We start from the raw sequence: 12,680 nt of genomic DNA on the forward strand, positions 1-12,680 counted from the left end.
TGGTTTCGATACTTCATTTACAATAGGCTTGCCTGAAAATCCAAGGGAAACATTCTGGGAGCCTGAGAGGGGTGCCCCTGGAACCTCGTCGTGACTTATTGTCGTCCTGCTTGCCCCTGTATCAATCAAAAACTTTCTATCTTTTCCTAACACTTGGCTATGTACGTAAGGACCCTCTTGATCTACAGGAACCTCAATAAGAGGCAAGCCAACTTCCCTCTCTAGGCTGTTTCATGTGTATCGCTGATAATCGGGATAATCAGTTTGGGCATACTGGTACATCTGCTGCGTTGCATGTTGTGTTGCGGCAATTGGTTGTGGCTGTGGTACCGCTACGGTCTGTACTGTCAGTTGTGGAGCCTGCATAGGCTGGATATTCTGTGGTACTTGTTGTTGGACCTGGTCCTGTCTAGGTTGACGCGGTCTTTCTTTAGTTTTACCTGTAGCTATATTGTGTTTCAAAACTGCACAATCGTTTATATAGTGACCTGGCTGTTTACAATAGTTGCATGTCCCTTTAACAGGAGCTGCTGAATTATTGGACTGAGTCATGCCCTTTTTCTGACCGTCAGCTGGAACTGACTGGGCTACTAACATTTTCATTTTCGTATCTTTCATACGTCTTTGTTCGTGATCATGTTCTTCTCTAATTCTGTTCTGGTGGTAATGTAACATTTGTAACATTTGGGAAGGCGTGTTTGCTTGCCAGGTGCTCTCGACTTTCAGTACACGATTCTTAACTTGGGGCAGGGAATTTTCGACTAACTTGGATACAAAAAGGTGTGGATATGACTCGCTACTTGCTTTCAGGCCACTATTAATAATAAAACATTTCTCAAATCGGGAATAAAAATCACTAGTGTCTTCATCGGGTTTCTGTTTGCAGGCTGAGATTGCATCCCAGTCCTCCTTTTTCGTCGCTAATAAACGTGGCAATACTTGTACTAACAATCCTGGTAATGCTTTAGTTTTATCCCCAAGCCCTAGGCCTGGGGTTCGAGTATTTTCTTCATTCTCTAATGCAGCCCAATCAATCTTTGCGTCTCCCATCTCCCATTCTTTTTCTTTGAGTTTCTCGTAAATACCGGCAGGCAATAATACTTTCAATATTTTCATGATGTCGGGATAGGTATAATCACCCATGAGTAACATGTCTTTTATTTCACGGTGGAAACCTGCAGGGTCTTTATCGTGACTGGGCACTAGTTTCTTCATTTCCAATAATTCCATGTTAGTTATGGGCGTGTACACAAACACACGTCTAAAGGTATTATCAGCATTCCTGACTGGATGCACTTCTCGCAAGGGATTTTGTCTGTCTATGTAAAACATTTTTCTTTCTGGGGGTGGAGCTGAAACAAACTGTGGATTCAGGAAAGCACTATATCTGTGTCGATGTTCTAGAATTACCTTAATTAAATCAGTACCCAGGCCCCTCCATTTATTCATGAGTAACTCTATTAATACATCAGGTAAGGGACCTGGATCAGAATGTTGGCTCTTATACAATATAAGGAGGTGTTGTATCATATATATACTAGCTAGTCGCTGTTCGTCTGGGGAAAGATTCAAAAAGGTCTGCGCTAATGCGTCATCACTATATTTATCAGAATTGTCAGCCCATTGTACTGCTGACCTGGCTAATTCTTGTTCATCCATGGAATCGAGTACATGGTACCCCATTCGTTCTTGAAGTATTTTATCGGTAGCCTGAAATAGATGTTCAGGAGTCTTCATGTTTGACATAGCGGAGTGAAAAAGTCTCTTGCTTTCTGGGCGTATCGGCTTATTAAAGGATCTACCCTTTCCTACATATGCTATCGTTCCTCTATCTTCTGGCTCTTCCTCCCCTGAGGATTTATTAGTGTCTGATTCTGCTTCCCTTTCAGCGTTCTCTTTTTCATGAAATACTACTATTTCTTTAGGAATTTTCCTGTACATGGCTCCTATACATGCCTTTCTATCATGTTTTCCCTCTGAAATATTCTGACCCTATGTAGTTAGTACCTCCATCTCTTCTTTATTTACATCAGGCCGGTCTCGTTCTCTTATGAAACAGTTTATGAGGAATCTTAATAATACACTTTGAAGGTCTACTTTCTGATGTGCCATAGCCTCGTGAATACATTCCTGACCCTCCCCTGTCTGAACAAAATGATATATCCTGTCTAGGTAATCTTGCATTCCTGGAAATAAAACCAAAAAGTTTGCAGCACGTCTTATACGTATTGAGGCTAGTATCATGCAATCGTCTTTGCCTGGTACTGGGTCATATCTACAGTATGTAAGAAGCTCTTTAAGCTTTTCCATTGTGGCTGGTTTCGGAGTACGTTCCATTGCTAGTTCTCTAATAGTTAATCGGTGTGCTGGTGGCGGGGTATGATAACCCCCTGATGCACCTCCTGAGGCGGAGGCTTGAGCATGATCTGTCTGTAGGGTCGTGTCTGGCCCGAAAGGATTAAGCGGATTAATAGGGTTAATGGGGGATGCAGGAAGTGGTGGAGGAGTGGTCTGTCGTTGGGGAAGGTTATTAGTGGGTGGTATAGGTGCAGGTGGAACATTTGTGTATGCGGGTGCTACATCGTCTAAATAAGAGGAAAGGAAAATCTCTGCTGCGGTCTTGTGACGTAATTTAGTCGGAACTAATGGAGGGGGCTTATCTTTCGGTACTTCCGGGGTCGCCTTGGCAGGCCCTCGGCCAGGACTGGATACAATCCTGTCATAATAGCATTACTACGTCTATCGTGTTGTTCTATCCTAACTCGTTCTCCTTCTTCTAGTAGTTCTTTTTCTTTGGCTTTTTCGGAATCCTCTTTACTTCTCTCTGCTTTTCTGAGTGCTTTCTCTGTCCGTCGGTGTGATTCTTTACGCCATAATTCAATGGCATCTTTCTGTGACTGTCTGGCTTTCTTTTTCCATAATGCTTCTTCTACTCTCAAGATGCACTCGGCATCCCATGTCCCTGTAACGGGCCATCTCTGATTCTCTGCTAGATCTTTGGTGTAGTCCACCCACAAGTCGAGATATAATACAGCATCTAAGCCGTGTTTGTGGTACATAAAATATCCGGGAGTGTCCCTGGGTGGGATGGGAACAGCTTCCTCAAGTATTCCTTTCCTAGTTCCTATCTGTTTCAGTTTAGAAAACAGCGGCATTTTGAGCCGTGGTACTTGATACTTGATACTTACTCGGATTTGGACACCACTAATACAATAAACACAGTAATGGAAATCAAACAATCACTCATACCACGACATTTAAAACACATTGAAACATTTCGAACAACGAACAATAACTTGATATACTGCTAAACAGTACAGATACACTGCTAAACAGTGCAGACCGGGTCTGTGTACCCAAACTCGTCTTGACCGGACACAAATTAATGCACCCGTCTAGATGCGTCCCCAGCAACGGTACTCACCGGGAAGCACGGAACGGAAGGCCTCGGAAACTCGACACTGGACTGGACCGGACTGGACTCGACTCGACCTCGATTCTGGACTTAGGTACTTCGGAACTTCGGAACTGGTGGGCCTCTGAACACCTCGGACCTTGCTCTCTCGGCTGGGCTCTGGTCGGGATCCTCCGCACTCCTCACCGCCTCGTCTGGGTGTCGATCGCAGCCTCAGTCACCTCCGTTGGCCTGAGGGAGATACAGGAACTCCTGCGGGTACGCGTAGTTGTCCGTCACGGCTGTGGCAGGGGACCAGGCCTGCAACGCACCGCCGGCGCGTAAGGTGGGGGAGGGGTCCTGTTCGGGCGCCAATTATGTGGTAAATTAAATTACCTATACTTAATTTCTATGCGGTAAAGTTCAATAAGAATAACTCAGTCAAAAAAATGAGAGGCAGAGTCCGTGGCATCTGAGGTTATAAGGGTTTTATTCCTTAAAAAGGAATTGGTTCGAACCAGGTATCATGTTCCATCACCACAAGGGTTCAGGAAGGGAATGGACATGGACATGTACAATGCTTTATTAACAGAATATCATATATATAGTCAATGCATATAGTGGTGATGAATGCAGAAGGCGTAACAGCTGAGAGAAATGAGATAAGAACACACATGCGTAACAGAAGGCATGCACAAGGGCGTACACAGAGGTGTGTGCTAGAAACGTCATAAAGAAGGGTCACAGGTGGGTGGATCCATAGAAGAATCCTGCAGAGTCAGCAGAAATATGTGGCAGAGATGCGCGCGCAGCAGCATGACGTGTAATTGACGTGGAACTGGAGGGTGAAGGGGACTTGACATTTGCGCTATACAGGGAGACAGAAGTCTGGCGTGTCAGAACAACCTAATCCCAAATCATATCTGGTATCTTGTGTTTGAGGAACTGTATTATCTAGAAGGAAAGGTCTCTCGGGCAGAGGCTATTCTATACTGACTGCTAGTGCGTGCATATGCGACTACGTGTCTACGTGTAAAGCAAAGGGCCATGGGCCTACCATGGTAACGGGAGCTATGAATTACTTGCACGGAGACAGAAAGGCCGGGCCCTTTGCTCTGCAGCTGGGAAGGATGTTTACCTAAACTACTAGACAGGAATGTATTTTCGAGGAGCGGAGCAGATAACTTGAAGGCTGAATACTGTTTTGGCAGGCAAGCAGGCCGAGCCAGGCACCGCTAGCCGCGCATGGAGTAAGACAAAGGTCAGGGATACAGATGCAGGTCCAGGCTGCAGCTTCCAGAGGCAGAAGGCAGAAAAAGCTTGATGGCAGAAATCGGGGCCTAACTCGCCAGAGCCAGGAAAACGTGAAAAGTGCACCATGTAAAGACGGTGGCAAGGCATACTTAGGAACTGAATATTCGACCCATTCATGGTGGATCTGAAAGAGGACATGTTAACGTTGGACGCAAATGTATTTGCGTCTTCATAGCTGGAAGTGGAGGGAACATACATGTACTTGAAGCACGTACATGGAGCCGTTGGGGTCTACGTTAGGGGACACAATTGACCATAAAAATTCATATTACCTCAGGCTGAAAAGCCGTACCGACAACTAAAGGTCTTTTTGCCTATGCAGCGCATGCGCACTTCGTAGGCGAGAACTAAAACCCCCTCTGGCTGCAAGTATGCACTTTACAAGTAGCTGTCACTTTCTGTTCTTTTCTGTTCTGTAAAGAGTGATGGTGAATATATCACCTTGATACTCATGCCTGCTTTCTTAATCCTAAACTTTCTGCATTTACAATGACCCATCGTCCACAGAAAAGTCCTAAACGCATACAGGGGACTAGTGTGAAATACAGTGGGGAATACAGAGTGGGACCTGCTTTTCAATCCTGGGGCAGTGCAGATGGGGCCTTTTAGTCAGGATAATACTTGCTTTGAATCCAAGGTTACAGACATTGAGGAAAGACTGTTCTCAAAAAAGGTTTGTTCACCTTGATTGAAGCCAGTAATCAATGGTCACGATTATGACATTATTTCCTAAAAATGTATCCTACAAAGCTTTCTAAAGCATTATATCAAAACCTTTACACTTTTGCTTTTTAACCCCCAAATAAACTATTCATGATTTACCCATCAACCTTCCCTAGCCACTGCACGGATAAGTCCAGATTTGTTTATTTGTTGCTCTCCCCCCCCTTGCCCCCCCCCCCGCTCATCGTGAAGGGCAGTACAACAAGATGGTTAGCTAAGGGCTATAGGATTCTACAAAACTTTTCACGCAGATTTGCATTGTCATACATCATTTTTTTCCATGGGTACTAGGTTCCATAACTTAGTGCACCACCTTTTCAGTTTGCGGAGGTGGGGTTGTTGTTTTCAGTCCTCCGCTATCAATTGTCTATTGGCAATGGTAATTTGGTGGACCAGTGTTCTTACCCATGTCTTTGGCCCATGCATCCATTTTTCTGCCCTGGGACATGTGTTAATAATGAACTTTTTTTCACCAAAGATCTTATGGGTTCTTGCTCTGAAAGACTTCTTCATAACCATTAAAAGCGTGTGTCTTCATTTAGACTTTCTTTTGTGAATGTTCTGCCAAGATGATCCTGTCTAAGTTATTTAATAACATAGCATAACAGTTCAGTGTGTGTTATGTACTGTAATTGTTGATTCCGTCACAATCCACATCCTTGGCTGGTGGCTCGATACATGTGAATGTGTCTTCTCATTAGTCAGAAAAATCTCTTGTCCCCCAATAGCCGCACAATGTCTCTTCACGGAATGCTCAGCATTGTGGGGGATGAATATTTATCTTCTTTGTCTCTTTTCCTCCCTAGGAGGTGCGGATCATCTTGAACAGGTATGTTCTCTTCCTCTGAGGTGTATTCAAAACTTGCCTTTGTCTATAAGTAGGCATGGTATTTTCATTTGGTTGTACCTAGGCCATTTGCACATGAAAGTAGGGGCAGAATCATGGGTCGACCTGTAAATGTGTTACTCATTGTATGCTTCTATACAGGCATGTAAAATTTGCTCCAATATATATAGATTTTCTGTTAGTACAGGTCAATGTAGCAGGCTCACTTGTCGGTAATTATTTAGGAAGCAGAGAATGGCCTTAGAGGGAAGATATCTTTCCATAAGGGGGCATAGTAGATCCTCCCTGACCCCCTAGGTTTTATGTGGAGGTTTTAAAAGGGCCCAGCAGGGTTCAAAAAAAATTTTTCTTTTTTTTTTTTCGCGATGAGCGCCTAGTACGCGAACCGGAAAGCGTTCTAGGCAGCGTACTATAAGGATAATAGAATGATATACTTTTCAAAGACTAAATGTTAATTGTTTGTTGTTTTGTTTGTTGTTTTTGTTGTTTTTTTTGTTTTCTTTATTTTTAAAATTTTTTTTTTATTTTGATTGTTTTTCATAATTTATTAAACTTTCTAACATTTCAGTGTCTGAAATGTCATTATTTTCTTGAAATATTGTTTGCAAGCTGTGAGCTTGTAAAATGTCCTCATTTGCAAGGAGGGCATCTACTGCTTGGACACATTGCAGCAGTTCATTATCCAAGCTTTGATCCATAAATTCCATGTCAATTTGTTCAATCAATTCCTGGCTGCTCTCTTGCAGGTCCATTTCAAAAGAAACTTGGTTTTCGCCTTCCATTTTGCCTGAAATTTGGATTAAAAAAATATATATTAGTAGAGATAGGGCACTGTTGGGATTAATTTTAGATAGTAATTTTTTATCAGTGAATTTATCTTTTGGCAGTGTATAGTATCAGAGTGGAAATAGGACTATAAAAAAGTGTATGTGATTTAACCAAGACAAGCCTAACTCCATTCATAACTATAACAGAGAAGTCTATCTAAATACATTACTAGTACAGAGGGATAGTGTATATCTAGCAGAAAAAGTCTACTATATTAAGTTATAGTGCACAATATATTTCATTTTTAAAAATTATAACTTACCTTCACAAAGAAGTTGAAGTTTTTGGAAGCTATTGAAATGTGATGTACAACAAGAAGTAGTAGTCAAAATGGCTGTGTTTTCTTCTCTTCCTTTATTTATTCAAGTATTTAACCAATCAAATGTCAGGTAATAAAAGTAGAAAATGAAAGTAACATTTTCATTGGTTGTCAATTCCAACACTTCAGATGTGTTTTGTGAAGTAATTTACCTCATGGTACTTGGAGAGGTCTACAGGCTAAATGGCTAAATTAAATTTCAATCAAATTTGTGAGAATGAAAGGGATTGTTATGTAGTATGAGCTAATTTATATTTGGTGAGAGTGTCTCTAGTCGTTTTTCTGTAAATTACTTTCCCACCTTTTTTTGGACCGCTTCCCGGAAAGCGGTCCGGTCCGCGAACTAGGAGCGTAACGGGAGTCCACCATTTTGTGTTTCGGTCGAATCAAGGTATAAAATGGAGGGTAAATAATGTTCTGAATGGGTAGTAGGGGGCATGGTACAAGTAGTTTGCCCCGCTACGTTTTCTGAGGGTGGCTGAGGAGGACTATATGTGCGAAGAAAAAACTTTTTTTTTGAAATTTTGCGCGGTTAGCTTCCAGTTCGCGTACCGGATAGCGCTCTTTGAGCGTAGTTTGTTGAAAATTACAGAAAAAAGTTAGAAAAAAAATAATAAAAGTGTGTGATCAGATGAAGGGTAGCTCTGAGAAGAGCTTTTGGGTTTATGGTACATTTAGGTACTTATAAGTAGGTACCAATGCACAGTCTTAAATTCAGAATGAAAATTCTGTTGCCCTCATCTGAGAAGTGAACTCCATCTCCTCTGTAGATATCTTGCATGTAGTAACGCAAGTTATTGTTGTACAGAGAGCCCATTCCATGGTCTCTCATGAAAGCTGAAACAGATTTGTTTACATGCTTCCTCGCTTTCTCAATTTGTGGAGAAAATTGGTTGGACCACCTCCATTTCTGTCTTTGGCATATATTGGAATATACCAAAGCAGTTTGAGGAAAAAGTGCCATTAATTGCTCAAAGGTGTCCTTTAAAAGCATTTCCAGACCTACCCCTGTCAAAGTGCCCAAATCATTACCTCCACAGTGCACTATTAACAGGTCAGGTTTTGGCAAATGCATAAAGGTTTTCACCAATGGTATCAATTGGTGACATTTTAATCCTCTTTGGCCCAACCACTTAATTTCCACATCCTGTAAATTGAGGTTGTGTAAATTTCTGTTCTCAGCATACCTTTGAGCCCAGTGGATGTAACTATGTCCAACAATCCAGACCTTAAACATGGTGGGAGAAGGTTGTTCTGCAGTCAGATGAAGTGTGGTAATGAAAGGGCAGTTGAAACAGTAGGAGTTTGTAAAGAAAAAAAACTGTGGATTTCCAATGCTAATGAATCATTAGCAGTGATTGGTGCATTTCCATTTCTGAAAACAGAAAGTTAGGGTGCATGGATGTGTTCTTTGAAAGATGTAATTTGAATGGTCAAGGAAGAAACATTTAATGAAAGATTGCACTGGATACGCAGGTGCACTGAGAGTTCAGAGTTCAATTGCAACATTGTTGTGTGAATTTGCAAACATGAGAGGTCTTCCAGGAGGTGGTTGCTATGGAAAAAAAGCAGAGAGGGCAGAGGGGGGAAGGGTTTTGATTTGAAAAAAGTGAGGGAAGAGTTATGATTGGCTAATATGAGAGATATGTGAAATGAATATCTGTATTTCTGTGCTTTCAATAGCTGCAGCCTCTGGAGTGCATCGTTTTTCTTCTGCTGAAGACAATTTGGTGTATTTCTGAGACTGTTTTCAAAACTCAAAAAGTATTTGCTAAGGTGAGAAAAGATTTATTTATTTTAGATAGAGAATAGTATGAATTAAGGAGAAAATGATGAAGAAAGCTGTGTTTTTAAACTGTGGCTTTGTCTGTAGTGATATAGAAATAGATTTTGTTACTTTGAGAAATTGTAATTGCATATTCGGTGTAGCATTCTGGCATGCAGTAACACAAGTTATTGTGGTACATGGAGCCCATTCCATGGTCTGTTATGTAAGCTGAAACAGATATGTTGTTTTTAAAAACGAATTTTGAAATCAATTACATTTCTGGATATGTACTGCTAGAGCTTCATAGGTTGTTTTGGGCCATATTTATAAGGCATTTGAGTGTCTATTATGCTATTTTACGTTCTTCATGGTGCAAATTTCTTGTAAATACGCTCCCACTTGTGCTTTGCAAATTTAGATTTTGATTATGGGAGTTACATAGCCATGTTAATAATGTCCAAACAATGGTGGTAGGGCATTCAAGAAAACGCTTTCCTGTGTCTCTAGGAAATTTTCAGTCCTTTCCTCTTGAAAACAGGTATACAATTGATTTATATGCTGTGTTTAAAAACGAATTTTGAAATCAATTACATTTCTGGATATGTACTGTTAGAGCTTCATAGGTTGTTTGGGGTCATATTTAGAATGCATTTTAGTGTCTTTGATGTTATGTTTACCTTTTTAAATGGAAAGCGTTCTTCATGGGGCAAGTGTCTTGTAAATACGCTCCCACTTGCGCTTGGCAAATTTAGATTTTGATTATGGGAGTTACCTAGCCATGTTAATAGTGTCCCAAAAATGGTGCTAGGGCATTCCAGAAAACACTTTCATGTGTCTCAAGGACATTTTCAGTCATTTCTTCATGAATGCAGGTATACAATTGATTTATATGCTGTGTTTAAAAACGAATTTTGAAATCAATTACATTTCTGGATATGTACTGTTAGAGCTTCATAGGTTGTTTTGGGCCATATTTATAAGGCATTTGAGTGTCTTTGATGTTATGTTTTCCTTTTAAAATGGATAGTGTTTCCCATGGGGCCCTGAGCAGTTCTTAGCCATGTTATTTAATGGGAAGTGGATAACATGGCTAAGAGCATTTGCTGGAAAATGCATGAATATCGCTGACTGTTCAGCGATATTCATGCATTGCGGCCGTTTTTTTTTGCATTTGCGAGCAGTTCTTAGCCATGTTATCCAATGGAAGGTGGATAACATGGCTAAGAGCATTTGCTGGAAAATGCATGAATATCGCTGACTTTTCAGCGATATTCATGCATTGCGGCCGTTTTTTTTTTGCATTTGCGAGCAGTTCTTAGCCATGTTATCCAATGGAAGGTGGATAACATGGCTAAGAGCATTTGCTGGATAATGCATGAATATCGCTGACTTTTCAGCGATATTCATGCATTGCAGCCGTTTTTTATCGCATTTGCGATAAATCTTGCTAAGGAGAAAATGATGAAGAAAGCTGTGTTTTTAAACTGTGGCTTTGTCTGTAGTGATATAGAAATAGATTTTGTTTCTTTGAGAAATTGTAATTGCATATTCGGTGCACCATTCTGGCATGCAGTAACACAAGTTATTGTTGTATATGAAGCCCATTCCATGGTCTCTTATGTAAGCTGAAACAGATATGTTGTTTTTAAAAACCATTTTTGAAATCAATTAAATTTCTGAATATGTCCTGCTAGAGCTTCATAGGTTGTTTGGGGTCATACACCTTTTTTGGGAAATTATTAACATGCCTATGTAACTCCCATAATCAAAATCTAAATTTGCCAACCGCAGGTGGGAGCGTATTTACAAGAAATTTGCACCATGAAGAACGTAAAATAGCATAATAGACACTCAAATGCCTTATAAATATGACCCAAAACAACTTATGAAGCACTAGCAGTGCATATTTCCAGAAATGTAATGGTTTTCAAATAATGACTTATTTCATTGGTAGGCCTTCACATGTATTTTCTCCATGGTTTTTTTCAGTGAAAATCTTATCTGCAACCATGTGTTGGCCTCACCTCAAATAAACAAAACAGGTGATGGACCGAATGTGGATCAATGACACACATTCACCCCAGTCCAAAGATCTGGGCCTATACAAACCTTTAGATAGGCTACATCTTATCGTCATCCTGAATTAATCATTTAAAATATTAGGGAGAGATTTATGATTGTTCTATGCCTGTTTTGTACCATTGAGTGTCATTTTTGTGATGCAGTGCTGGTGCAAAAGATTTGCTATGTTAAATAATTAGTAGGGCATTAAGTTTTAGATGACTGTTATTCATTTACTGTTTGGTAATAGTGGTTAATAACATTTTTTATTATATTTTTCCACAGATTCAACTGCAGATTCTTTCATAGTTTGGAAAATGCCTACAAAAAATAGAATTAGAAAGGCGAGAAAACGTCAAAGACAGCAGGATGATGTTTTATTGCAGCAGTCCTCTTCCCCAAATACTTGTCAAAACACCAAGAAAGGTCCGGGTAAGAGCACGAAATCATTTTTAAGAAATATTTGTAGTAAAAAAAGTATTTCTCCAAAAAATGTTTCAGTCCACAAAAAGAAAAGCAATTTAAATGGAAAGGAGAGACCCATCAAAAATGTTACTGGTAGAGGAAGAGATAACTCTGTGCATGATAGTAGAAGGAAAGAACAGTTTAGGGACATTCGACATCGAATGTTCCGTAACCGGATAATAGTTAATTTATTGAAAAATATTTAAAAAAAAGGCCAACAGAAAGCGGCATTTTATAAGAAGAAGAAAAATGTAGAGAAAATTATTGATCATGCTTTTGAAATTAAGCGAAAGTTGTTTATTTTGGTAATCTATAGAATTAGGAAACTAAGCAAGGTAATTTCTGATTTCAAAACAAAAAGTAGATGGAAGAGAGTAGTAAATCGTACTAACTTTTGTGAAGTTTTTTCCGGAGAATGGATGCATAGTTCAAGTTGTGAGGCATTTTTTAATGAGGAGAGTTATTTTCAGGATAATGATTTGGTGTTTGCAGTTGACACCAGTGGTCGAGCTTATGAAGTGAAGGATGGTTGTCCAGTTGAAAAAGAACAACTTGTGACAACAGAGACAGAAGAGGCGCTAAGTGATGAGGTTTTAGGAAGACGTCCTAAGGGTCCTGTGTACATTTGGAAGTGTAGTTCTATTTGCAGTGTGCGACAGGTTTCCATCAATTTGCTTTGTGATTTTATACGGACATTTAATAAGAAAAGTTTGAAGCAGAAAATGAAGTTGTTGCAAGATTTAGATCCTTGCAGAGTGAGACAAATGACAGGTTTGCGTGGTCATTCACTGGCTTGTCTTTCCAGGAGAGTGTGCCAGAGTGTTTTTCATCATTTCAGGATGCTAGCAGTGCATCATAATAAAGTGAGAAAATTAGTGAGAATGTTGTATTATGCTAAGAGTCCAGCAATTATGCTTAAACAATTATGTGCTGCTCTTTTGCATGGTTCTGAAATAGATGT

The 12,680-nt window shown here is 40.2% G+C and overlaps 1 protein-coding gene across 2 annotated transcripts in view; it reads left to right on the forward strand.

Moving 5' to 3' along the window:
• Positions 1-12,680, forward strand: part of LOC147717724 (E3 ubiquitin-protein ligase TRIM39-like) — a 357,009-nt gene that overhangs the window by 101,692 nt on the left and 242,637 nt on the right. The window contains exon 4 of one of the 2 annotated variants that reach the window (XM_086924505.1): positions 6,238-6,260. The exons of the other annotated variant lie outside the window; for it this stretch is intronic. Coding sequence (XP_086780631.1) covers positions 6,238-6,260 — 23 coding nt within the window. The remainder of the gene's footprint in view (positions 1-6,237; positions 6,261-12,680) is intronic. 2 annotated transcript variants of the gene reach the window in all.

The sequence above is a fragment of the Lissotriton vulgaris genome, chromosome 5, assembly GCF_964263255.1.
Source record: "Lissotriton vulgaris chromosome 5, aLisVul1.2, whole genome shotgun sequence".
NCBI lineage: Eukaryota > Metazoa > Chordata > Amphibia > Caudata > Salamandridae > Lissotriton > Lissotriton vulgaris.